Source organism: Protopterus annectens, chromosome 13.part0, assembly GCF_019279795.1.
Source record: "Protopterus annectens isolate FY-2018-M chromosome 13.part0, PAN1.0, whole genome shotgun sequence".
Classification (NCBI taxonomy): Eukaryota; Metazoa; Chordata; order Ceratodontiformes; family Protopteridae; genus Protopterus; species Protopterus annectens.
In genome coordinates, this window is record NC_056747.1 from 455,561,174 (window position 1) to 455,587,957 (window position 26,784).

General features: G+C 44.8%; 1 protein-coding gene across 7 annotated transcripts in view; it reads right to left on the minus strand.

The window, feature by feature from the left end:
- Nucleotides 1–26,784, minus strand: part of FZR1 (fizzy and cell division cycle 20 related 1) — a 1,382,318-nt gene that overhangs the window by 909,434 nt on the left and 446,100 nt on the right. For 5 of the 7 annotated variants that reach the window (XM_044054101.1, XM_044054098.1, XM_044054100.1 and 2 more), the window contains exon 5: nucleotides 21,645–21,775. The exons of 1 other annotated variant lie outside the window; for it this stretch is intronic. In XM_044054101.1, the coding sequence (XP_043910036.1) occupies nucleotides 21,645–21,775 (131 nt within the window). The remainder of the gene's footprint in view (nucleotides 1–21,644; nucleotides 21,776–26,784) is intronic. One more of the 7 variants, XM_044054102.1, reaches the window with a different exon arrangement.

Below are 26,784 nucleotides of genomic sequence, written 5' to 3' on the forward strand. Positions count from 1 at the left end.
GCAGGCTACCCGCAGTCTGCCTGAATTCCAAAGTCCTGGTCCGGCATCGGTTGCTGTCACCTCTTCTGTGACGTCAGTGCGCCAGGGGTATAAAAGATGCAGCTGACGCCATTTTATTCAGTTTTTCTTGCCCCAGATGTCAGGTGCCCCCAAAAGGGTAGGCTGTAAAAAATTATGATCATAAAAAAGCATGCACATAACCTTCATCTACAAGCAAATACACCTGATAGGTTGTATAGAATAGATAAGTACAGATAAGTCCCAGCAAAGAAAAAAGGGGGAAGGTGAGAGGGTAACCCGGACTGCAACAGTGAATACACTTGAACATCTACATTTATGGTAGGTACACAACTGTACTATGTTCATCATGTTTCACTGTTGCAGTCATTACACTTGGGTTGAATCCCAAAGCTGAGGTTGGGCGGCTGGGCCTAAATAGAGTTTGTAGTGGCTATGAGGCCCTGCAGAACTGAGTAGAGAGGTAAATGGTAGTGCTTTGTAAAAGTGTGCACTGAAGTCCATGTTGCAGCCTCCAAAATCTCCTTGGTTTGTACTCCTCTGAGGAAGGCTGCTGAAGTGGCTGCTGCTCTGGTAGAATGTGGCCTAATGCCCTTGGGCACTGATTTGCCATGCTGTGAATAGCAGAAACGAATGCAGTGGCTTATCCATTTTGAAATATTCTGCTTTAAAATGGCTTTTCCTTGGGAACCTGCAGCATATGCCACTAAGAGTTGCTCAGTCTTTCTGAAGGCTTTAGTCTTGTCCAAGTAAAAGCGTAGCTGTCTGTGTATGTCCAAAGTATGCAGAAGTCTCTCCCCCTTATTCTGTGGGTTTGGATAAGAGGTAGGCAAATGTATGGTTTGGTTAAGAGCCATGCTGGACACTACCTTAGGCATAAATGTGGGGTTTGTCCTTAGAGAAACCCTGTCCTGATGGAAAATAATAAAAGGTTCCACAGCCATTACTGCCTGCAACTCAGACTGTTCTTGCTGAAGTAATTGCTAGGAGAAGAGCGGTTGTCCATGACAAGTATTTTACCTCTGCTGTATTGGCTGGCTCAAAAGGAGGCAGTGTGAGTTTTTCCAAGACAAAATTGAGGTCCCATGTAAGTATTGGAGCTCTCCTTGGAGGTCTTATGTTTTTAGCCCCTCTGAGAAACTGTCTTAGCAGTGGATGAGAAAAAATAGGTGGGTCTGTATTTTAATGAGCTGAAATGGCAGAGGCATGGATCTTAACTGATGAGAAGGATAGGCCTTTGTCCAGCATCTCAGTTAGGTATTGCAAAATCTGAGGAATATTTGGTTCAAGCGAGTCAATTCCCTCCGCTTGGTTCCATTTTTCTGCATAAGATTTTCTGGTGCTGGGCCTCCTGGCCTCCAAAATAACATCCATAACTGCTTTAGAGAGAGGTGTGTTCTGAATGATTACATTATCCGCCATGCAGACAGATTTAGGGTTCTGAGTTGGCTGTGCAAGATCTGACTGTTCTGTTGGGTCAGTAAATGAGGTATTAGAGGCAATGTCCAAGCTGGGCCTTGAGACAAGCTCTTTAGGATTGGGTACCAGTGCTGGCGTGGCCAGTCTGGGGCAATCAGTATCATTTTTGGCTTTTCTTGTCTGACCTTTAGTAGTACCTTGCAGAGGAGAGGCAGAGGAGGAAAGGCATATATTGTACGGGCTTTCCAGCTGAATGAAAGGGCGTCCACTTTCCATGCTTGCTTGTGCCAAGTCCAAGTCCAGAATCTCTGTAGCTGGCAGTTGTGAGGGGAGGCGAATAGATCTATGTCTGGGCATCCCCATTTCCCTGTTATCATGTTGAAGATTTGTGGATCCAGTTTCCACTCGTGCGGATCCATGAGGTTTCTGCTTAGTTCGTCTGCCAAAGTATTTGTCTTTCCTGGCAGGAATTGTGCTTGCAGATGTACTTGATAAGTCAATGCTATGTTCCACAAAGTCATGGCTTGCCTGCAGAGGGGGTAGGAATGTGTGCCCCTTGCTTGTTTATGTACCACATGACTGTAGTATTGTCTGTCTTTATCAGTAGTTGTCCAGGATGAAGTAGGTCCTTGAAGGCTGTCAGGGCATTTTGCAAAGCTAGCATCTCTTTCTGATTAATATGAAGATGCATTTGGTTTGTGGGCCATGTGCCCTGAATACATTTTCCTGCCATGTGCGCCCCCAGGCATAATCTGATGTGGCAATGTTGAGTCTAAACACTTTTTAGATACCATTGTAGTTTGCTCATATGCAGTCTTGCATATGGAATTAGTAGAATGCAGGATGCCAAGTAGTCCAGAGACTGCAGAATTTTACTTGCAGATAAAGTACAGTTTTGTACCTACCATAAATGTAGATGTTCGAAGATCCACATTGCTGCAGTCATAACTTGTGGGTAGTCCGCTGTCCTCGGTAGGCCCGAATACCAAAGTATTAGGCTGGCGTCGGTCATGGGCGCTCAGATCTGACGTCAGTACGTCATGGTATTAAAGCGCATGACCAACGTCATATCCTCAGTCTTTTCTTGCCCCAGATGTCAGAAGGCCCTAAAAAGAAAGGCCACAGCCAAAAATAGAAAAACCATGTACAAATAACATCTACAACCCAAACCATACAACCACTCCAAACTACAGAGGGGAAGGAGGGAGGGTAAATTGGACTGCAGCAATGTGGATCTTCGAACATCTACATTTATGGTAGGTACAAAACTGTACTATGTTCTTCATCTCACATTGCTGCAGTCATAACTTGCGGCTAGAATCCCAAAGCAAAGGTAAAGGGAGGCTGGCAAAATCATAAAGCATTGGGAGCTGCCAAAATGCCCTGTAAGACTGCAGTGGCAAATCCAGCCCTAGATTTGGAATAAAGAGGAAGATGGTAATGTTTAGAAAAGTGTGCACTGAACTCCAAGTAGCTGCTTCTAAAATATCTTTAGTAGCTACCCCTTAAAAAGCAGTAGAAGTGGCAGTAGCCCTAGTGGAATGAGGTCTGATTCCAGCGGAATCTCCTTACCATGATGAGAATAACAAAAAGCAATACAATGGCCAATCCACTTAGAAATAGTTTGTTTTGAAACAGGTTTCCCCTGAGAGCCCAAAGCAAAAGAAATAAACAACTGTTGAGACTGTCTGAACCCTTTAGTCTTGCTCAAATAATAACGCAACTGCCTGTGAATATCCAAAGTGTGCAAAATTTTCTCCCCTTTATTTTGGGGATCTGCATAAAAAGTAGGCAAATGAATAGATTGGTTCAAGGCCACATTTGAAACCACTTTAGGCATAAAAGTAGGGTTAGTACGCAGAGATACCCTGTCCTTATGAAAAATTAGGAAGGGTTCAACTGCCATTAGAGCCTGTAATTCAGAAACCCTTCTAGCAGACGTAATGGCCAACAAAAAAGCAGTCTTCCAAGACAAAAACTTTAACTCAGAGGAGGTAAAGTAAGCTTTTCCAACACAAAATTGAGATCCCAGGAAGGAGTAGGAGCTCTACGCGGGGGTCTTATGTTCTTTGCCCCTCTAAGGAATTGCTTAAACAAAGGATGAGAGAATAATGGTGGGTCACAGTCATAGTGAGCAGAAATGGCTGCAGCATGAACTTTTACAGAGGAGAAAGACAAACCCTTGTCTAATAATTCTGTAAGATATTGAAGAGAAACACTCAAATCAGGCCTGGAAACATCAAAGCTTTTTGCTTTGCTCCAAATAAAAAATCTCCTCCATTTATCAGCATAAACTTTCCTTGTACTAGGCCTTCTGACCTCCAAAATAACATTCAAAACTTGTTGAGGAAGCTGCGACCCTCCAGGTTCTAGAACAGAATATGCCAGGCTGTTAGATGCAGGGACTGAATCCTGACATTGAGGAAATGATTGCCCTCCTGAGACAAAAGGTGTGGAATTGAAGGCAAAGGCCAAGGAGACTCCGGTACTAAACTCCTCAGCAGAGGGTACCAGTGCTGTCGTGGCCAATCTGGAGCTATTAGAATCATGGAGGGCTTGTCTTGTCTGACCTTCAAGAGTACCTTGGGAAGGAGAGGCAGAGGAGGAAAGGCATAGACGTGAAGATTGCTCCAACTGAATGATAGAGCATCCACTTTCCAAGCTGTGGGATGAAACACCCTTGTGCAAAACTTTGGCAACTGGAAATTTAGTGGAGAAGCTAACAGATCTATGTCTGGAGTCCCCCATATCACTGTCAACTGTCGAAATACATGAGGATCCAACTTCCACTCGTGGGGATCCACTATCTGTCTGCTCAAAACATCTGCTAAGGAGTTCTGTGCTCCTGGCAGAAACCTTGCCTGAAGAGTGAGGTGCAAACTGAGAGCAGTCTCCCACAAAATCATAGCTTGCCTGCAAAGAGGGTACGAATGGGTTCCCCCTTGCTTGTTGATGTACCACATGACAGTTGTGTTGTCTGTTTGAATCAACACTCGCCCTGGGAGAAGTAAATCCTTGAAAGCCATCAATGCAAATTGGACTGCTAACATCTCCTTCAAGTTGATATGTAAATGTTGAAGTTTGGCAGGCCACGTGTCTTGAACCCATTTTCCATTGAGGTGTGCTCCCCAAGCCTTGTCCGAGGCATCTGTCGTTAAGATCTGACTCGCCTCTGGTTGGATCACAGAGAGTCCCTTGTTTAGGTGACATTCCTCAGCCCACCACAAAAATTCCTTTTGAATGCAAGGTATTATTCGAATGACAGTGTCCAGATCGTGGCAGTGTTGTGTCCATACATTTTTGAGATACCATTGTAGCTTCCTCATATGCAGTTTGGCATTGGGAAGCACCAGAATACAAGATGCCATGAACCCCAAGGCTTGAAGGACTGTCCTTGCAGTCAGCCTGGACCGTAGAGACAATTGATGGAAGTAAAGTGTAAGGTTCCTTTGCTTGTCCGGGGTCAAAAAGGCCATCTGGGAAGCTGTATTCAGTCTCACACCCAGAAAGCACATTTCCTGAGAGGGTACTAGACTGGACTTTGTTTCGTTCACAGAATACCCTAGGCACCTTAACACTGCCATAACATACTTTAGATGGTGAAGAAGCTCGTGTTTGTCTTGAGCAAGAATCAGGCAATCATCCAAATAAGGATAAATTTGTATTCCTCTTAACCTTAAGAAGGTTATCACCGGAGCCAGAACCTTTGTGAACACCCTGGGCGCAGTAGATAAGCCAAAGGGCAATGCAGAGAACTGATAATGTAAAGTCCCAGCCCGAAAACGCAGGAATCTCCTGCAACTGGGCCTGATAGGAACATGAAGATAAGCCTCTTTGAGATCCAGAGTTACCATCCAGTGATCTTCGCCCAACAGAGGCAGAAGCTGTTGCAACGTCAACATTTTGAATTTTGGAATGTCCAGGTATGTGTTGAGGATAGATAAATCCAAAATCGGCCTCCAAGTGTTTCCTTTCTTTGGTACTAGAAACAGGCGAGAATAAAATCCTAGGCCCACTTCTGACAGAGGGACCTGCTGTATAGCCCCCATTTGAAGAAGTAAAGAAATCTGTTTGTGAGCCTCTACCCTTTGCTGAGGAGGAACGTCTGGCATGCCTTTGAAAGGAGGCAATGTGTGGAAATAAAACTTGTAGCCTCGGTCTATAATGTCCAACACCCATTTGTCCTGGGTGACTAAAAGCCAGTTTTGCTTGAAGAGTGCCAACTTTCCTCCCAAAGGAGCTGCCAGACAGGAAGGATCTGGCAGCTGAAGATGCAGGTCATTGGGCCTGTTTACGAAAGGACTGGCCCCTGCCCTCACCTGTAGATTGTGCAAGTGAACTCCACATTCTAGGCCTGAAAGAACCCTGAGCTCTGCCCCTACCACGTCTAGATCTGCCCCTAGACTGTAAATCAGAAGAAGGGTAAGCCCATCCCTTAGTAGGCCAATTCCTGCTAAACTTAGGGGGCTGCACCTGCAAAAAATCTTTAACAGTCTGCATAGACTTAGCCTTGTCTTCCATTTTCTTCAAGACAGACTCCACAGGAGAACCAAACAAAACTTCAGACTGCAAAGGAGCATCCAAAATTCTAGCTTTAACATGCTCTGACAAATTCTGATCCTTAAGCCAGGCGTGCCTGCGAATAACTGAACCAGTGGCAGCCACCCTGGAAGAAGCCTGTAAAGCATCGAAACCACACTGCAAAGAATGCTTACCCACCTGATCAGAGGCATGAACCAAATCCTGTAATTCCTTACACTCTATGCCCTCTGCCAAAGCATCCACTTTAGATTTTAACTGAGTAAGGAGAAAATTCTGGTACTTCAACATATGAAACTGGCAATTCAAAGCCCTCATTGCTAAAGTAGAAGAGGTATACACTTTCTTACCCCACCTATCCAAAGCTCTAGCATCTTTATCCATAGGAACTGGATTCTTTACAACAGAAGCCCTGACACCCTTAGGTCCCTGGCTAATAGTTTCTGGGTCAGCCCTTGGGCTCTTATATAGATATTTATGAGCCTCAGGCACTCTGTAATACCTATCTGGCTTAACTGGCGCAGGAGGCAAAGAGTCTGGATTAAGGGAAGCCTCAGAGAAAAAGTACAGTTTTGTACCTACCATAAATGTAGATGTCCGAACTGGATAGCATCTGCAGTCATAACAACTGGGTTGTCCTGTCGTCAGGCAGCCCTTCAGTCGGCCGGATTCCAAAGTCCGGGTCCGGCTTCGGCTGATGTCGCACTTCACCCGACGTCATCTCTGCTGGTCTCCGGGTATAAAGGCATCAGCCGACGCCATTTTCTTCAGTGTTTCTTGCCCCAGATGCCAGTTGCCCTTCCTGGAAGGCTAATTTTTGGATAAATGCCAATGTTTCCAAAAGGATAGAAGGCAAACTCAAAAAATAAGCATGTATGTACATATATACGAACAAATACACCATAAGAGACTCCGCCCACTAGCTAGCTATTTGGAGGGTAGATACCCTAGGAGTACCACAGAGGGGAAGGAGGGAGGGTAATCCTGACTGCAGATGCTATCCAGTTCGGACATCTACATTTATGGTAGGTACAAAACTGTACTATGTCCTTCATGGATGCATCTGCAGTCATAACAACTGGGTAGAATACCATAGCCAACTAAGGGAGGAGGAAAAAATTAGTTTATGGTGTGGTTAGGATCCCTTGCAGCACAGCAGTGGCAAACCCTGCTCGGGATCTGGAGTACAAAGGTAAGTTATAATGCTTGGCAAATGTATGCACGGAGGTCCAAGTAGCCGCCTCAATAATGTCCTTGGTTGCCACTCCTCGTAAGAAGGCTGTGGTAGTGGCTGTTGCCCTTGTAGAATGAGGCCTTATGTTCTGTGGGATTGGTTTTCCATGGAAGGAGTAACAGAATCGTATGCAATTTCCTATCCATTTGGAGATTGTCTGTTTGGAAATAGCTTTTCCTTCCCTTCCTGTTGCATAGGCTACAAAAAGCTGGTCAGTTTTTCTGCTATTTTTTGTTCTGTCCAGGTAGTAGCGTAACTGTCTATGTACATCCAAGGAATGCAGCATTCTTTCCCCTCTGTTTTGTGGGTTGGGAAAGAAGGTAGCTAGATGGATTGCCTGGTTTAAAGACACTCTGGATATCACCTTAGGCATAAACGTAGGATTAGTCCTCATGGACACTCTATCTTGGTGGAAGATTAGGAAGGGCTGTACTGCCATTAAGGCCTGAAGCTCAGAGACCCTCCTTGCTGAGGTTATTGCCAGTAGGAAAGCAGTTTTCCACGATAGATGCTGTAGGTCCGCTGTAGCTGCTGGTTCAAAAGGTGCGAGTGTCAATTTTTCTAGCACAAAGTTCAAATCCCAAGCTGGCAATGGTGGTTTCCTTGGAGGTTTTACATTCTTGATTCCTCTGAGGAACTGCCTGAGTAAAGGATGTGAAAAGACAGGTGGATCAAAGCTGTATTCTGCTGAAATAGCTGATGCATGTATCTTGATGGAGGAATAGGACAGGCCTGTATGTAGAAGCTCTGCCAGGTACTCCAGAATGTTAGCCATATCTATAATTGACACATCTTTTCCTCTTCGGTGCTCCAAATGACAAACCTTTTCCATTTTCCTGCATAGTTCCTTCTTGTTGAAGGTCTGCGGGCTTCAAGGATAATGTCTTTAACCCTTTGGGAAAGTTCTGGGTTAGTTGCTGCTATGTGATGTTCCATGCAGTCAGTTGCAACGTTTTAGATTTGGATGCATGATGCTGTAGTTCTTCTGAGTTAACATCAAAGGTATCAGGGGTATTGGCCACATGTTGTCCCGAGACATGCTCCTCAGCAATGGGTACCAGTGTTGTCTTGGCCAGTTTGGAGCTATCAGGGTTATCCTTGGACGTTCCTCCTTGATTTTTAGTAATACCTTGTGTATCAAGGGAAGAGGTGGAAATGCATATGCTGTTAGACCTTTCCAGCTGAAGGAGAGCGAATCCACTTTCTATGCAAGTGGGTGGAATGTCCTTGTGCAGAATTTTTTGAGCTGGTGATTGAGAGGGGAAGCGAATAGATCTATCTGTGGCCTTCCCCATTTCTTTGAGATGGTCTTGAAGATGTCCGGGTGTAGCATCCATTCGTGGGCATCCGATGTGGTTCTGCTCAATATGTCTGCTAGAGTATTGTCCTTTCCCGGTACAAATATTGCCTGTAACTGGATTTTGTAGCTGAGTGCCAGGTTCCAAAGCTCCAAAGTCATTCTGCATAGGGGGTATGAATAAGTGCCTCCCTGCTTGTTGATGTACCACATGACTGTGGTGTTGTCTGTCCTTATCATCAAATGGCCCTCTTTGAGAAATGGTCTGAAATTTTGGATTGCCAGTTTTACTGCCAGCATTTCTTTTAGGTTGATGTGCAGGTGGAGTTGATCCTGCGTCCACAATCCTTGTATGCATTTGTCCAGCATGTGAGCCCCCCATCCTAGGTCTGAGGCGTCTGTTGTGATGGTCTGGCTTGCTTGATAGCTGTGAAAGGGTAGGCCTGGGTTTGACTGGCATGCTTGTGCCCACCATAGGAACTCCTGTTTTAGGCATGGGATTAGTGGAATTTCTGCTTCTAGGCTGTGTCTGTGTTGGGACCATAAATTCCTTAGGTACCACTGTAGTTTTCTCATATGTAGTCTGGCATGTGGAACCAAGATTATGCATGATGCCATGTAGCCCAAGGCCTGCAGGACTTTTCTTGCTGTTAACTTGTTCTTTTTTGTTAGAGCCAAGAAGTAAAGAGGGAGTTCTTTTTGTTTTTCTGCGGTTAGGAATGCCATTTGTTTTACAGTGTCCAATTCCGCTCCCAGGAATGTCCTTGTTTGGGATGGTATCAGCCTTGATTTTTGTAAATTGACTGTGTATCCCAGTGCTTGTAGCAAGTAAATGACCCTTTGTGAATCTGTTGTCAGCTTGCTTTTGTTGTCCCCTTGTAGCAGGCAGTCGTCCAGGTATGGGTAAATTTGGATTCCCTGTAGTCTGCAGTGGGCGATTACTGATGCCAGGCATTTTGTGAATACTCTGGGCGCAGTAGATAAGCCAAAGGGCAATGCTGAGAATTGATAATGCTCTGATCTTGCAAGAAATCTGAGGTATCTTCTGCAAATTGGTCGAATGGGGACGTACAGGTATGCCTCCTTGAGATCTAGAGTTACCAGCCAACACTCCTTGCCCAGCATGGGAAGAAGTTGCTGTAGGGTCAGCATTTTGAATTTTGGGACAATGATGTATGTATTTAAGGTGGACAGGTCGAGAATAGGTCTCCAACTTTTTTCCTTTCTTGGAACTAGGAATAGTCTGGAGTAAAATCCTTTGCCTTGCTCTGTTATTGGCACTCTTTCCACAGCTCTCATCTTCGCTAATTGCATTATCTGCTGTAGAGCTTCTGTTTTTTGATTTGGAGGCAGGTTTGGCATTCCTCTTTTGACTGGTAAAGTGTGAAAGTGGAACCGGTAACCTTGGTCTATGGTTTGCAAAATCCACTTGTCTTTTGTGATGTAGTGCCAGTTTTTCAAAAATAAGGTTAATTTTCCGCCTAATGGGGCTGCTATTTGTTCCCTGGTAGGCGGATGTAGAGTTAAGTCACTGTGATTGTGCTGTTGTAGTGGTAGTGGCTGTGTCTGTGCCTCTGTTATTACCTTGCCACTGTCGTCCTCTGTAGGCACCTCCTCTGGATTGGTTTCTGCCTCTGGAACGTCTATTCCTGCCCCTTTGGGATCGTGTGGAGTCAGGAAAGGACCAATTTTTGGCAGGCCAGTTCCTGCTAAACCTTGGGGGCTGAACCTGCAAGAAATCTTTAACCGTTTGAACAGATTTTGCCTTTTCTTCCATTTTCTTCATTACCTGCTGGGCAGGTGTACCAAACAAACTGGTCTTATCCATAGGAGCATCTAATAACTTAGCTTTAACATGATCCGTAAGACTTGTTCCTTCAGCCATGCATGTCTTCTTATCACTGTGCCAGTCATGGCTGATCTAAATGAAGCCTCCAGTGCATCATAGCCACATTTTAAGGAATGGTTACTAACCTGTTGTATGTTACTTACCATTTCTAATACATATTTCTTATCTATAGAGTCATCAGAGGATAGTTTTTTAGTTAACTGATCAAGCATAAACTCTTGGTATTGTATCATGTGAAACTGACAGTTTAAAGCTCTAGCTGAGAGAGTAGCTGAGGTATAAACTTTTTTGCCCCATCTGTCTAAAGACCTGGCTTCCCTTTCAGAAGGAATAGGGTTTTTTGCTGTGGTCGAGGCTACTGCCTTAGGCCCCTGGGATATAGTTTCGGGGTCTGCCAGTGGGGCCTTGTATAGGTGATGATGAGTGTCAGGTACCCTGTAAAAGCTGTCTGGTTTGGCAGGGGCTGGAGGTAAGGAATCTGGTGCAGAGCAGACATCATTAAAAGCATCGTCCACAACAGAGAGAACAGGAGGTATAGCTAAGGGCCTGTGTTGTGGAAGGTGCAGAAAAGTCCTAAGTCTTTTTCTGGAATCTGAGAAATCCTGTTGCTGCCATTGGAATTGTTCTCGCATGGCATGTAAGGTTTCCCCAAAGGAGAATTCTTCTGGTGGAGAAGCAGCTGGAATGGATTCTTCAGCATCTGAGTCTTCATAATTGGAGAAAGGAGCCTCTGGCTGGTCTGTAATATCTGAGTCATCCGCAGAATCATCAGAGGACACAGGCTCGGGGGGCTCTGCCCTAGGTCTCTTCTCTGGGGGCTGAGAGGCCCTGTCTGGGTGAGATTGAGATCCCCTAATTAAGGATATTAAATCTTCTGCCAGAGTAAGCATTTGTGAACTAGAAGTAGGCCTGGTTGAGGGGGGTTTAACAGGCACTGATTTAGTAGACTTGGCTGCTTTAGCCCTGGCAAAAGCCTTAATGGACATGGCTGCAGGAGGCCTAGCAGCACCACGTGCTGGGGTAGAGACATCCAAAGGGATGGTGTCTGATAATTCACTAGAAACCACTGTAGTAGGTAAAATTTCAAAGGCCGATTCAAGTAAGGTAGCTGGAACCTCAGAAGTAGTCAAAGATTCAGCTGTGCTTTGATCAGTTTTCTCGGTTTCGGCCGAAACCGAGACACTCGCGGTTTGCTTAACCATGGTTTCGGCCGAAACCGTGGACTGCGAGTGTCGGTCTTTTTCTTTGCGTTTCTTAACAATTTGGGTAGTCGGAGGATCCGACGGCATAATGTACGCAAAATCTGAACCGAAAAACTGTTCAGCAAACTCCGACCCGACGCCTAAGCGTTCGTCGGTTGAAGGAAGCACAGGCCGAACAGGCTGCTACGTCGTGGTCTGGGCCTAAACAAGGCAAACAGTAAGAGTGGAAATCTTTATGAGGTATTTGTTTCCCACAAGTTAAACAGTTATTGACTTTTTCTGACATCGGCTGAGGCAAGAAAGAGTCCCCAACGGGGTACTTAGCTTTTAGAAGTCTTCGAAGTAGTATTCGGTAGTAGTAATCTCTGGATCCGACCGACCGGCACTTGCGAACAGCTTCTGCTTCGGGCGCCACGCGGCAAGAAAGACTGAAGAAAATGGCGTCGGCTGATGCCTTTATACCCGGAGACCAGCAGAGATGACGTCGGGTGAAGTGCGACATCAGCCGGACCCGGACTTTGGAATCCGGCCGACTGAAGGGCTGCCTGACGACAGGACAACCCAGTTGTTATGACTGCAGATGCATCCATGAAGGACATCGTCTTGAACAACATCCAAAACAGGAGGTATAGCCAAGGGCCGATGCTGTGGTAAAAACAAAAATTCCCTAAGCCTCTTTCGGGAATCTGAGAAATCCTGACCTTCCCATTTAAAATGCTCCCTCATAGAATGCAGGGTTTCTGAAAAAGAAAAATCCTCTGGAGGAGAAGCAGAAGGACTGGAATCCTCTGCGTCTGAATCAGAATAAGGAGGAAAATCCTGAATGTCTTCAGCCGAAGACTCTGAGAAATCAGAAGCCTGCTCCAAACTTTCCACCTCTGGCTCCACCCTAGGCCTCTTATCAGGAGGGGGCATAGAACCCCTGATTAAAGAAATTAAATCTTCTGCCATTTTAAGCATGTGTTTTTTAGGCACAGAACCTGCAGAACTAGGACTGACACCTGTGGAAGGCAAACCAGGCCTGCCTTTGGAAGGCACCTTAGAGACAGAAGGAGAAGGCCTAACCACCTTAGGCAAAGAAGGGAGAACAGCAACCTGAGAGGCCCCCTCAGCCTGGTTTGCTTAACCATGGTTTCGGCCGAAACCGCGGACCGCGAGTGTCGGTCTTTTTCTTTGCGTTTAACAATTTGGGTAGTCGGAGGATCCGACGGCATAATGTACGCAAAATCTGAGCCGAAAAACTGTTCAGCAAACTCCGACCGACGCCTAAGCGTTCGTCGGTTGAATGAGGCACAGGCCGAACAGGCTGCTACGTCGTGGTCTGGGCCTAAACAAGGCAAACAGTAAGAGTGGAAATCTTTATGAGGTATTTGTTTCCCACAAGTTAAACAGTTATTGACTTTTTCTGACATCGGCTGAGGCAAGAAAGAGTCCCCAACGGGGTACTTAGCTTTTAGAAGTCTTCGAAGTAGTATTTGGTAGTAGTAATCTCTGGATCTGACCGACCGGCACTTGCGAACAGCTTCTGCTTCGGGCGCCACGCGGCAAGAAAGACTGAGGAAAATGGCGTCGGCTGATGCCTTTATACCCGAAGACCAGCAGAGATGACGTCGGGTGAAGTGCGACATCAGCGGCGGACCCGGACTTTGGAATCCGGCCGACCGAAGGGCTGCCTGACGACAGGACAACCCAGTTGTTATGACTGCAGATGCATCCATGAAGGACATCCAGGCCTGCCTTTGGAAGGCACCTTAGAGACAGAAGGAGAAGGCCTAACCACCTTAGGCAAAGAAGGGAGAACAGCAACCTGAGAGGCCCCCTCAGCCTGACCTGACTCCTGAGAGGCCACATCTTGCAAAATTAACGTCTCCCCCTGAGACTCAACTGAAACCTCGGCTGGATCTACAGATTCCACCGTAGTTTCTAAAGAACCGGCGTCCGGAACGGACGACTCATCCTGCTTGGACCTTAACGATTTTTATTTGCGCTTCTTCGCGGTAGCGGGCGTCGGAGGATCCGACGGCATATTATAATTACACCGCTTACCGAAGACAAACCTAGCGCAATCTAACCTACGTTTAATGGTGCGCTTATTAAGCCTAGCACAAAAGCGACACCCGACTACGTCGTGCTCAGGCCCCAAACAAGGAATACAAAGAGAGTGGTAATCCCTATGCGGTATCTGTTTCCCACAAGAAATACAATTATTCACTTTTTCTGACATCCGGAATTAACTGAGGCAAGAAAAAACAAAAATATTCCCCAACAGGGTACTTAGCCCAACTTGGTTTCGGTCTGAAACTCAGAATACGAAAATTTCAGAACGCCGAATGGCACTTGCAAACGCTGCTTCTGCTCCGGACCATGCGGCAAAAAAGACTGAGGATATGACGTTGGTCATGCGCTTTAATACCATGACGTACTGACGTCAGATCTGAGCGCCCATGACCGACGCCAGCCTAATACTTTGGTATTCGGGCCGACCGAGGACAGCGGACTACCCACAAGTTACGACTGCAGCAATGTGAGATGAAGAACATCTGGGTCTTTGTTGCCATGTATTTGAAGTAAGAAGTCAGATGCCTTTGTTTGTCTGGCGTGAGATAAGCCACCTGGGCAGTTGTATTTAAGCTTGCACCCAGGAATATTATCTCTTGAGAGGGTACTAGTTTTGATTTCTTTTCATTTACTGTGAACACTAGGCAAATTAGTAATCTTTTTACAAACGCCAGATGCTGTAGTAGAATATCTTTGTCCTTTGCTTGAATAAAGCAGTCGTCCAAGTAGGGGTATATTTGAATTCGTCTTTGTCTGCAAAATGCAATTACTGGTGCCAGGCATTTTGTGAAGAGAATTGGTAGTGCATTGAGACAGCTATGAATCTGAGGTATCTTCTGCAAGATTGTCTGATTAGGACATGCAGGTATGCCTCCTTGAGGTCCAAAGTAACTAGCCAAGCCTTCTTGCCCAGCATGGGCAAAAGCGTCAACATTTTGAATTTTGGGACGTCCAGCAAAGTATTTAGAAAAGACAGGTCCAGAATTGGTCTCCAGGCTTTGTCCTTTCTTGGTACTAAGAAAAGTCTTGAGTAAAATCCTTGTCCCTGCTCTTGTTGTGGCACTGGCTGAATAGCCCCCATGTCCATGAAAGATGAAACTTGTTTTGTGCCTCTTGCCATTGATTGCATGGCAGGTCTGGCATGCCTTTTGCCTTTGGAAGGGTGTGAAAGTGAAACCTGTAGCCTTGAGAGACAATATTTAAGACCCATTTGTCCTGGGTGATCTTGTGCCAGTTTTGTTAAAAAAGTGCTAGCTTTCCCCCCAGGATGCTGCCAAAAAAATAAGTGCTTGGCATTGGCAGAGGGACGTCATTGGGACTGGTTTCTATAAGGCTGTGATTTGTCTTCTTCGCTTTTGGAGGTAGAAGCACCCCATTGTTTGGGCCTGTATGAGCCCTGGGGTTGTTGCCTGCCTCTAGAGCGTCTGAATCTGCCTCTTTGTGGTCTGTCTGACACTGGAAAGGACCAATTCTTAGAGGGCCAGTTCCTGCTAATTCTGGGAGGCTGTACCTGTAAGAAATCCTTTACTGTCTGCATAGATTTTGCCTTATCCTCCATTTTCTTTAACACCTCCTCTGCCTTAACACTAAACAAAAGTATCGTGCTGTAATGGAGCATCCAATAATTTTGCTTTAACATGATCAGGCAGAGTCTGTTCCTTTAACCAAGCATGCCTTCTAATAACAGCACCTGTTACAGCGGCCCTGCACGAGGCCTCCAGTGAATCACAGCCACATTGCAAAGTATGTTTTCCCACTTGTTCAGCTGCATGCAATAAATCCTGCAAATGTTTGTTCTCAGTGCATTCAGAATTTGTCAACATTTTTTGTTTTAACAAAGACATTAAGTATTGCTGATATTTGAGCATATGAAACTGAAGCCCTTACAGCCAAGGTAGCAGAAGTGAAAACTTGTTTCCCCTCATCTGTCCAAAGCCCTAGAATCTCTGTCTGAGGGGACAGGGTTTTTGGCAGAAGCAGCCTTGACCGCTTTGGGACCCTGTGAGATAGTTTCTGGGTCAGCAGCAGAAGGGTTTTTGTAAATAAATTTATGGGTGTCTGGGACCATGTAGTATCTGTCCGGCGTAACAGGGGCAGGAGGTAGAGAGTCTGGAGACAGGCCGGACTCTGAGAAAACATCTACTATGTCTAGAACAGGGGGAATTGTAAGGGTTCTATGCTGAGGAAGTAAAAGAAAGTCTCTAAGTCTTTTCTTAGATTCGGAATAATCCTAGCTCTCCCAGTGGAAATGCTCTCTCATGGTATGCAGGGTTTCCCCAAAAGAATAGTCCTCAGGAGGAGAAGCTGAAGGAATAGAATCTTCAGCATCAGAATCCTCATAGGGAGGAACAGAATATCCCTGATCAGAAGAGAAATCAGAGGAAATGGAAACCTGATCAGAGGAATCATATACAGTGTTCTTGCCTAGGCCTCTTATCAGGAGGGGGATGGGAACCCTTGATCAAAGTAAATAGGTCTTCAGCCATTTTGAGCATCTGTTTTTTAGGCATAGAAGCCTGTCTTGGAGAATGCTGTACTGGTTTCCTTGTCTTTAAAACTGTTCGACTTTGTCTTGGATGCTGAAGTAGGCTTTATATAAAGCTGTGTAGGTCTGAAGACACCCTCAGAAGCTGATGCCTGCTCAGCGGTTCCGGACCCATTTGAGGGATTTATTTCCGAAGGGCCAAGACCTTGAGTATCCAGAGGCCTAGCTGTCTCCACGTGGGAGTCTGAGGCGGCCTGTGGCTCTGAGGTAGCGGAGTCAGGGGCTGCGAAAGCACCTCAATGAGCACCGGCGAACCGGCGACTGGCCTAGAAGAGGCTTTGTCGGTTCTGGACCTCGGATGCTTGTCCTTGTCTTTATCCTTGCGTTTTTTATGAATTCCGGTTGTCAGATGTTCAGACGGCATTATGTAGTTAAACCTTCTGCCAAAATAATGAAAAGCAAAGTCATACCGACAGTTAATAGTGTGTTGGTTAAATCTAGCACAAAACCGACAACTAGCAACGTCGTGGTCAGGGCCTAGGCAAGGAATACAGTAAGAGTGGAAATCCTTATGAGGTATTTGCTTCCCACAAGAAATATAATTGTTAACTTTTTCTGACATCGGTTCTGGAGCAAGAAAAAAGTTTCCCCAGTGGGGTACTTAGCTTTACTGAAGACTTCGGATCTGAAATTCGATTTCGAAAATCTCAGGAGTCGGCCGACTGGCACTTGCGAACTGCTTTTGCTTCGGGCACCGCGCGGCAAGAAAGACGGAATAAAATGTCGTCGGCTGCATCTTTTATATCCCTGGTGCACTGACGTCAGGGAAGAGGCCACAGCACCCGATGCCGGACCAGGACTTTGGAATTCAGGCCGACTGCTGGTAGCCTGCCAGCAGGATAACCCAAGTGTAATGACTGCAACAGTGAAACACGAACATCTTTGCATTCTTCTTTTCCAGGAAAGAAATTTTAAATCTGCAGTAGCAGCTGGCTCGAAAGGAGGAAGAGTGAGTTTTCTCCAAGACAAAGTTAAGATCCCAGGCTGGAGTTGAAGCTCTCCTGGGTGGCCTTAAAAATTTGGCCCCTCTGATGAACTGCTTGAGCAGTGGGTGAGAGAAGAGGGGAGGCTCTGCGCTGTAATGAGCTGAAATGGCTGAGGCATGAATTTTGACAGAGGGAAAAGACAAGCCCTTATGAAGCATCTCAGTCAACTATTGTAGAATCTGAGGTAAACTGGGCACTGCTGCATTTATTCCTTAAGATTGGTTTCAGGTACAAAATCTTTTCCATTTTGCAGCATAAGATTTTCTAGTGCTAGGCCTCCTTGCCTCTAAAATGACATCCATCACTGATTTACTGAGGGATGGCAAAGGAGAGATTAGGTAATTAGCCAGGCTGCTAGGTTCAGGGTTTGCAGCTGAGGGTGCAGAATCTGGTTCTCCTGCTAAGACAACAGGGAAGGAGTCTGAGGCAGGTGCCATGGAGCCAAGCGTGACAAGTTACGCAAGAGTGGGTACCAGTGTTGGCGAGACCAGTCTGGTGCAATTAAAATCATCCTTGGCTTGTCCTGTTTGATCTTTAGTAGTACCTTGGAAAGCAGAGGCAGAAGAGGAAAGGGATAAACCGATAGGATTTTCCAGCTGAAGGATAGAGCATCCACTTTCGCTAGCTTGTGGGGACTCCTTGTGCAAAATTTGTCCAGTTGATGGTTCGGGGGGGGGGGTGGCAAACAGGTCTGTATCTGGGCTCCCCCATTTGCGTGTGAACATGTTGAAAATCCTTGGTTCCAGTTTCCATTCGTGTGGGTCCATGAGGTTTCTGCTTAGTCCGTCTGGCAGTGTATTTAGTTTTCCTGGCAGGAATTGAGCTTGCAGATTCACTTGGTAGCTCAAGGCTGTGTTCCACAATGCCATGGCTAGTCTGCAGAGGGGGTAAAAATGTGTACCCCCCTGCTTGTTTATGTACCACATGACAGTGGTGTTGTCCGTCTACCATTAGATGCCCTGGAAGAATGTGATCCTTGAAGGCTGTCAGAGCATTCTGTACAGCTAACATTTCCTTTTGATTTATGTGCAGGTGCATTTGACTCGGGTTCCATTTGCACTGAATACACTTCCCTGTCAGGTGAGCCTCCCACACGTAGTCTGATGCATCTGTTAAGATTTGGGCAGCAGAGGGTAATGTGAATGGTAGTACCCTGTTTTGGTGGCAGGCCTCTGCCCACCAAAGGAACTCTAGGCGTAGGCAAGGTATGATAGGAATCCTTGTTTCTAGATCCTGTGAATGTTGACATCATAGGCTTTTGAGATACCATTGTAGATTCCTCATATGCAGCCTTGCACATGGAATTAGAAGAATGCAGGAGGCCATGAACCCCAAGACTTGCAGTATTTGCCTTGCAGATAAACTAGGTTTTTGTGGCCACTTGTTTGAAGTAAGTTATCAAATTAATCCGTTTCTCTGGCGTAAGGAAAGCCATCTGGGGAGTTGTATTCAAGCTTGCTCCTTGGAATATAATTTGTTGACAGGGTACCAGGTGGGATTTCTTTTTGTTTATGGCGAACCCCAGACAAGTCAATACCCTTTGAACAAAGGCCAGATGATTCAAAAGAATGTCCTTGCTTTCTGCCTGAATTAGACAATCGTCCAGGTATGGGTATATTTGAATATTTCTTTGCCTTCAAAACGTAATGACTGGAGCTAGGCACTTTGTGAATTCCCTGGGCGCAGCAGATAAGCCAAAGGGTAGTGCAGAACATGTAGCCTGCTCTGAAACGTAAGTATCTTCTGCAAGACTCCCTGATAGGGATGTGCAGGTATGCTTCTTTTATGTCTAGTGTTGCCAACCGTGCATCCTTGTCTAGCATAGGAAGCAGCTGGTGAAGAGTCAGCATTTTGAATTTTGGAATCACCAGAAAGGTGTTCAAAATAGAAAAGTCCAGGATAGGACGCCATGTATTGCCTTTTCTGGGTACCAGGAAAAGTCTTGAATCGAAACCTTGTCCCTTTTCCTATTCTGGTACCGAATGAATAGCCCCCCATGTTTAAGAGAGAGAGTACTTGATTTTGGGCCTCTGCCCACTGACTTGGGAGTAGATCTGGCCACCTGATTGGTGTTGGTAACGTGTGAAAATGAAATCTGTATCCTTGGGACACTATATTTAAAACCCATTTGTCCTGGGTAATGAGTTCCCAGTTTTTGGCCTGCAGACCAATCTTTCAGCCTAAAGGAGCATTCAGTTGGGAAGTGCTTGGAAGTGTTAAAAGCAAGTCCATGAGACAGTTTTCCATAGGGGGGAAGTCTTACTACTACCAGGTTTGGGAGTGGAAACCCACCACTGCCTAGTCTTGTGTGTCCCTTCGGACTGGAACCTGGGGTTTCTGCTGTGTCTGGGTTTGGCTTGAAAAGACCTGGAAGGGGCTGAAACGAACCAATTTTTTAGAGAGCCAGTGCCTACTAAATCTAGGAGGCTGAACTTGTAAGAAATCTTTAACAGCTTGCATAGATTTAGCTTTATCTTCCATCTTTTTAAGAATTTCCTCAGCGTTGTTGCCAAACAGGCGGTCCTGATTTAAGGGAGCATCCAACAATTTAGCTTTAACATGATCACGCAAACCTTGCTCCTTAAGCCAAGCATACCTTCTGAGCACAGACCCAATAACAGCAGCCCTGCAAGAGGCCTCTAATGAATCAAATCCACATTGCAAAGTATATTTTCCAACCTGTTCGGCAGAATGCATTAAATCCTGTAATTCTTTATTTTCAGCACAGTCAGGAGTTAACATCATTTTCTGTTTAAGCAATCCAATAACATGTTGTCGATACTTTAACATATGAAACTGGCAGTTTAAAGCCCTAATGGCCAAGTTTGCAGAAGTGTAAACTTTCTTACCCCATCTTTCCAGTGCCCTGGAGTCTCTATCAGAAGGGGTATGATTTTTAGCAGTAGAAGCCTTAATGCCCTTGGGGCCCTGTGGAAATAGTCTCTGGATCTGCAGTAGGATTTTTAAAAAGGAACTTGTGAGAATCAGGAACCCTGTAATATCTGTCAGGTTTTCTGGGAGAAGGAGGCAAAGAATCAGGGGCCAAACTAGATTCTGAAAAGCTATCATCAAATATGTCTAGTACAGGAGGTATAGCTAAAGGCCTATGCTGAGGCAGGAGTAAGAAATCCCAAAGCCTCTTTTCTGAATCAGAAAAATCCTGGCTTTCCCAGTGAAAATAATCCCTTAGAGTATGTAAGGTCTCACCAAAAGAAAAATCTTCTGGAGGGGAAGCAGAGTGAATGGAGTCCTCTGCATCAGAATCCTCATAAGTAGATAAGGGCAAATCCAGACCATCAGAAGAATCAGAAAAATTGGAATCCTGTTCAGAAGATTCATAAACACCTTCAGTCCTAGGTTTCTTAGAAGGGGGAGGTTGGCTTCCCCTGATTAGAGTTATAAGATCTTCAGCCATTCTTATCATTTGTTTTTTAGGCATAGAGGCTTGAGCACGTGGCCTGGGTGTCGGTCTCTTAGGCATGGTTCGAGATTTTGGCCTAAATGAAGGAGGAGGCGTCGGTTTAATATGCAAGTCCATAGGCCTGAATACACCCTCAGAAGCCGGTGCCTGCACAGCGGCTCCAGACCCATCCACGGTAGAGACATCCGCAGGTTCCACAGTTGAAGCATTGCACGGCATACCACAGTCCAAATGATTAAATAAAGTGCAAAACTGACAGCAAGGTACGTCATGGTCAGGGCCAAGGCAAGGAATACAGTACGAATTAAAATCTTTGTGAGGTATTTGCTTTCCACAAGTAATGTAATTATTAACTTTTACTGACATCGGTAAGAAGCAAGAAAAAGTTTCCCCAATGGGGTACTTAGCTTTAGTTGAAGACTTCGGTTCTGAAACCGGAAAACGAAAATTTCAGGAGTCGGCTGACTGGCACTTGCGGACTGCTTCTACTTCGGGCACCGCACGGGAAGAAAGACTGATGTAATGGTGTCGGCTGCATGTTTTATACCCCTGACGACCTGACGTCATGGAAGAAGGGACAGCAACAGACGCAGGACCCAAGACTTTGTTAATCAGGCCGACTGAGGGCTACTGCAAGCAGGTAACCCAAATGTAATGACTGCAACAGTGAAACACGAAGAACATATAGCTAAATGTCTAACCTCCATAGGTGATTAGGAATTCTCAATTCCCTGGACTAGTTTTGTTTCTCTACTTTGTATACCTGCTTATCTTAACTGTTTTTCTCCATAGCAGAGGGCTCCATAATAAGAGAAAGTTCTCAAGTTTAGGTCAAATTAAAGCGGTGATGATGGTCTTCAAACAAATTCCTATCCCATTACATACCAACTTTGTAAATGGACTGCACTACTATTACAAATGAGGATGTTTACTGGTAACAAGATTACCCTGTAATGTTAACTTATCCCACAGACTGGAAATGCAGCAAATTAGGATCCTAGCCCTCCTGCAAGTCTTGCTTATTTTCAATACTTGAATGAATTCCTTTGAAAGATTTTGAAAAAAGGGAAACTTACCTGAAAGAGGCTCTTCTTTTCTGGAGTAGACGGCTGTAATCTTCGATCTTCTGTTTGGGGATCCTGTACTTTCTCAATACCTGCTCCTAGCAGTTCATTCTTCAATAGTGCAGAATATGCCAGACCATCTACTAAAATAACAATAAAAATACACATATACATTCTCCGCGAACAGCTAAGTGTAGGATAATCCACCCTTTACAAATTTACCTTAGTGATAGGTATTACCAAAAAATGTAATAACTGGGACACTCAATAGTACTAATTTAGACAAAAAAGTATACCCCAATGAGAATTAAATCCATACCTTTAACTGCATTATATGAAGTTATAGCCTCATACCATTTTTACTCAGTTTGCAGATACATGTTCTTCTCTTAAGTACTGAATACATACCATACCAAAAACGACTGACCACACTGAAATTAATAGCATACAAAACAGTCCTTTCTTTCACTAACTTTACAACCAATGATTCAAGTGTACTACTTGATTTCAGGTAATTTTGACTCAATTGTGCACTTGATGGTAAACACTTCACATGAAACATTCAAAAACAACTATCATGTTCTATAAATGCAACACACACCCCTGCTTCTCCCTTTTGTACCTCAGAAATCTTGATCCGACTTACCTAAGCAGTATAGTGAGAAAATAATTAATTTTCTACTTCCAATATTAATTACCAGGAAAAAAAAAGAATGTGAAAAAAGTAAATCTTTAAAACTATAAGACTAGCAATTAAAAAAGAAAAAAAAAAGACTTCTAATGGAAAATAAACTGACCACAAATACACACCGCTATAACTTAACATAGCAGCACATGTGCATGTCTGGGAATCTCATCTACAGCAATGTTTGTGACATGCACATCTGACTACCCACACAAAGAGAACTGGACACCTCCCTCCCCCAGTGGGCTGGTCTCTTCCGCATGTTTCAAATGTCAGAAAGACAGAGTAGAAAGAGGAGAGCAGCCTGTGCCACCATGAGTTCTTTCAGTAAAATTCAAGATAAGCAAGTAAATTTAGCACTCGGGCACAGAGACACATCCTGGGAAAGACCAAATGAGCCAAAACTTTAATAGTCTCTGGCATTAGGACAGCCTAGTGGGAGAGTGAGTGGATTTTATCAACCTGGCAACTCTGGAGGAGGGCAATCTTGCAGTCAGCCTACTGCTGCCATGAAAGAAGACCTACAATATACGAACAGCCAAACTAGGGCACATGAGCTTTGCAATCTCAAGCTGGTGACAGTATCCCTTGTAGGCATGAGATGGGAGCATACAGATGCTGGAGAAATGCACTAGATTCCCCAAAAAGATGCAGTGCTCAGGTGAGTCACTAGGGGAGATAGTGACCAACACAATCCATGATGTGTAAGAAGCAGGGCTGCAAAAAAAAGAGAGCAGTGTTAAGTACTTCTCCAGCCCAGGGACAATTAAGATCTGTTCTGAAACAAAGTACTCCAGTCAAGACAGAACTTAAGCCAGACCCTTTAGGCCACTGGGATGAGGAAGTCTGCTTTGGAAGCCAGGTAGAACAGGCAAGAGCACAAACTCTTCCATGGCTACCTTGATGATGGCCTTGTGGAGTTAGCTCATGCTCAATGATGGTAGCACCCCTGTACTTAAAACTATGTACTGCTGAACAGTTACAGAAGGGGAAGGCTGATGGATGGCAGGCAAGGACGGAAAAAAAAAAAAGCACAAAGTAAATTAAAAACAAAATGTGCATCTGATATGTGCCTATGCAGGGGTCAAGTCTAGCCACCCTTGGCAATAAGCAAATCAATGACTAGCAGACCCTTGTTAAAGAAAAAGGCAATACGAGTCCTCCCATCCTATTTGCAGGATAATTGGCTATTTTTATTTTTTTTTTTTTTACTGGACTCTAACACTGACCATTGGGTAGGGCTTAGATACAACCACTGCAGTGATCACTGTTACAGCAGCATTCACAAAGTAAGGAAAAATGCTTGATCAATTAACTCTCATAGTCCCAAGGACAAGGAAGTCAACAAACCCTGCAGAACAGCTATGGCAAAACCCACAATGCTTGTGGAAAACACATTTAGCTCATGTCTTTTAAAGGTTTGGAGAACTGCCTCATATATCCCTAGTGGAAAAACATTATTGTAGGATGCAACAGATGGTTCTGCTGCTCTAGCAGAAAGTACAGTTGTGTACCTACCATAAATGTAGATGTTCGAGTGTATTCACTGTTGCAATCATTACACTTGGGTTATCCTGCTGGCAGGCGACCCGCAGTCGGTCCGAGTTCCAAAGTCTTGGTCCGGCGTCGGTTGCTGTTACCTCTTCCCTGACGTCAGTCCGCCAGGGGTATAAAAGTTGCAAAGTACAGTTTTGTACCTACCATAAATGTAGATGTTCGAAGATCCACATTGCTGCAGTCCTAACACTTGGGTAGTCCGCTGTCCCTCATTCGGCCCGAATATCAGAGCATAAGGCTGACGTCGGTCAGGACGCATTTGACTGACATCAGAACGTTAGGGTACAAATGCGCATGACCGACGTCATATCCTCAGTCTTTTCTTGCCCCAGATGTCAGAAGACCCTAAAAAGAAAGGTCCAAACCCAAAGACCACAACTAAACAAACAGCTAGTCTAACACCAAAAATATGTATAATATATACAATATATACAAAATGCAATATCCAAAACGCAGTGTACCTCAGATGGATAACCCAACCCACACAACCACCTCAAACAACAGAGGGGAAGGAGGGAGGGTAAATTGGACTGCAGCAATGTGGATCTTCGAACATCTACATTTATGGTAGGTACAAAACTGTACTATGTTCTTCATCTCACATTGCTGCAGTCCTAACACTTGGGTAGAATCCCAAAGCAGAGGTAAGGGAGGATGGCTAAACTATAATGAAGCAGGAGCTGCCAAAATGCCCTGCAACACAGCAGTGGCAAAACCAGCCCTGGATTTAGAGTACAAGGGAAGGTGGTAATGCCTAGAGAAGGTATGCACTGAACTCCAAGTGGCTGCCTCCAAAATATCCTTAGTAGCCACCCCTCAAAAAGCTGTTGAAGTGGCAGTAGCCCTAGTGGAATGAGGTCTAATCCCAGCTGGAATCTCTTTGCCATGATGGGAATAACAGAAAGCAATGCAAAACCCAATCCACTTAGAAATAGTTTGTTTTGACACAGGCTTGCCCTGAGAGCACAAAGCAAAAGAAACTAATAACTGCTGAGATTGTCTGAACCCTTTAGTTCTGTCCAAATAATATTGCAACTGCCTGTGAACATCTAAGGTGTGCAAAATCTTTTCCCCTTTAGTTTGGGGATTTGCATAAAAGTAGGCAAATGAATAGTTTGGTTTAAAGCCACACTAGAAACCACTTTAGGCATAAAGGAGGGATTGGTACGTAAAGATACCCTATCCTTGTGAAAAATTAAGAAAGGCTCAACTGCCATAAGGGCCTGCAATTCAGAAACCCTTCTTGCAGAGGTAATGGCCAACAAAAAAGCAGTCTTCCATGACAAATATTTCAACTCAGCAGTAGCTGCAGGCTCAAAAGGTTGTAGAGTGAGTTTCTCCAACACAAAATTGAGATCCCAAGCAGGAGTAGGAGCTCTTCGTGGGGGTCTTATATTCTTTGCCCCTCTGAGAAATTGCTTGAATAAAGGATGAGAAAACAATGGTGGGTCACAATCGTAGTGAGCTGAAATTGCTGCAGCATGAATCTTAATAGAAGAGAAGGACAAACCTTTGTCCAACAACTCAGTAAGATATTGAAGAGCCACACTTAAATCAGGCTCAGAAACATCCAAATCCTTAGCTGCACTCCAAAATAAAAATCTCTTCCATTTATCTGCGTACACTTTCCTTGTACTAGGCCTTCTAGCTTCCAAAATCACATTCAAAACTTGTTGTGGAAGTTGAGACCCTCTATGGTTTAAAACAGAATATGCCATGCTGTTAGGTGAAGAGAGTGAAGTTTGACATTCAGCAAATGACTGTCCTCCTGGGACAACAGATGTGGAATCAAAGGCAAAGGCCATGGAGGCTTCCGTACTAGACTTCTAAGTAGTGGGTACCAGTGCTGTCGAGGCCAATCTGGAGCTATCAAAATCATCCTTGGCTTGTCCTGTCTGACCTTCAGAAGTACCTTTTGGGAGGAGAGGCAGAGGTGGAAAGGCATACACATGAAGATTTTTCCAACTGAAAGAAAGAGCATCCACTTTCCAAGCTGTGTGATGAAACCGCTTTGTGCAAAACTTTGGCAGCTGGTTGTTTAGTGGAGAAGCGAACAGATCTATGTCTGGAGTTCCCCAGGACACTGTCAATTTCTGAAATACATGAAGATCCAGTTTCCACTCGGGATCCATGATTTGTCTGCTTAACACATCTGCTAAGGAGTTCTGTGCTCCCGGCAGAAACCTTGCCTGAAGACTTAGTTGTAAACTGAGAGCAGTCTCCCACAAAATCATTGGTTGCCTGCATAGAGGATAAGAATGTGTTCCCCCTTGCTTGTTGATGTACCACATGACAGTTGTGTTGTCTGTTAGAATCAACACCTGCCCTGGAAGAAGTAAATCCTTGAAAGCTATTAATGCAAACTGGAGTGCTAACATCTCCTTCATGTTGATATGTAGATGTTGTAGTCTGGCAGGCCACTTGTCTTGTATCCACTTTCCATTTAGATGAGCTCCCCAAGCTATGTCTGAGGCATCTGTCATTAAAATCTGACTCGCCTCTGGCCGGGTCACAGAGAGTCACTTGTTTAGGTGACATTCCTGAGCCCACCACAAAAATTCCTTTTGAATGCAAGGTATTATTTGAATGACAGTGTCCAGATCCTGGCAGTGCTGTGTCCATACATTTTTGAGATACCATTGTAGCTTCCTCATATGCAGTTTGGCATTGGGAAGCACCAGAATACAAGATGCCATGAACCCTAAGGCTTGAAGGACTGTCCTTGCAGTCAGCCTGGACTGATGAGATAGTTGATGGAAGTAAAGGGATAGACTCTTTTGTTTGTCCGGGGTTAAAAAGGCCATCTGGGATGCTGTATTCAGTCTCACACCCAGAAAGCACATGTCTTGAGAGGGTACTAGACTGGATTTTATTTCGTTCACAGAATACCCCAGGCATCTTAGCACTGCT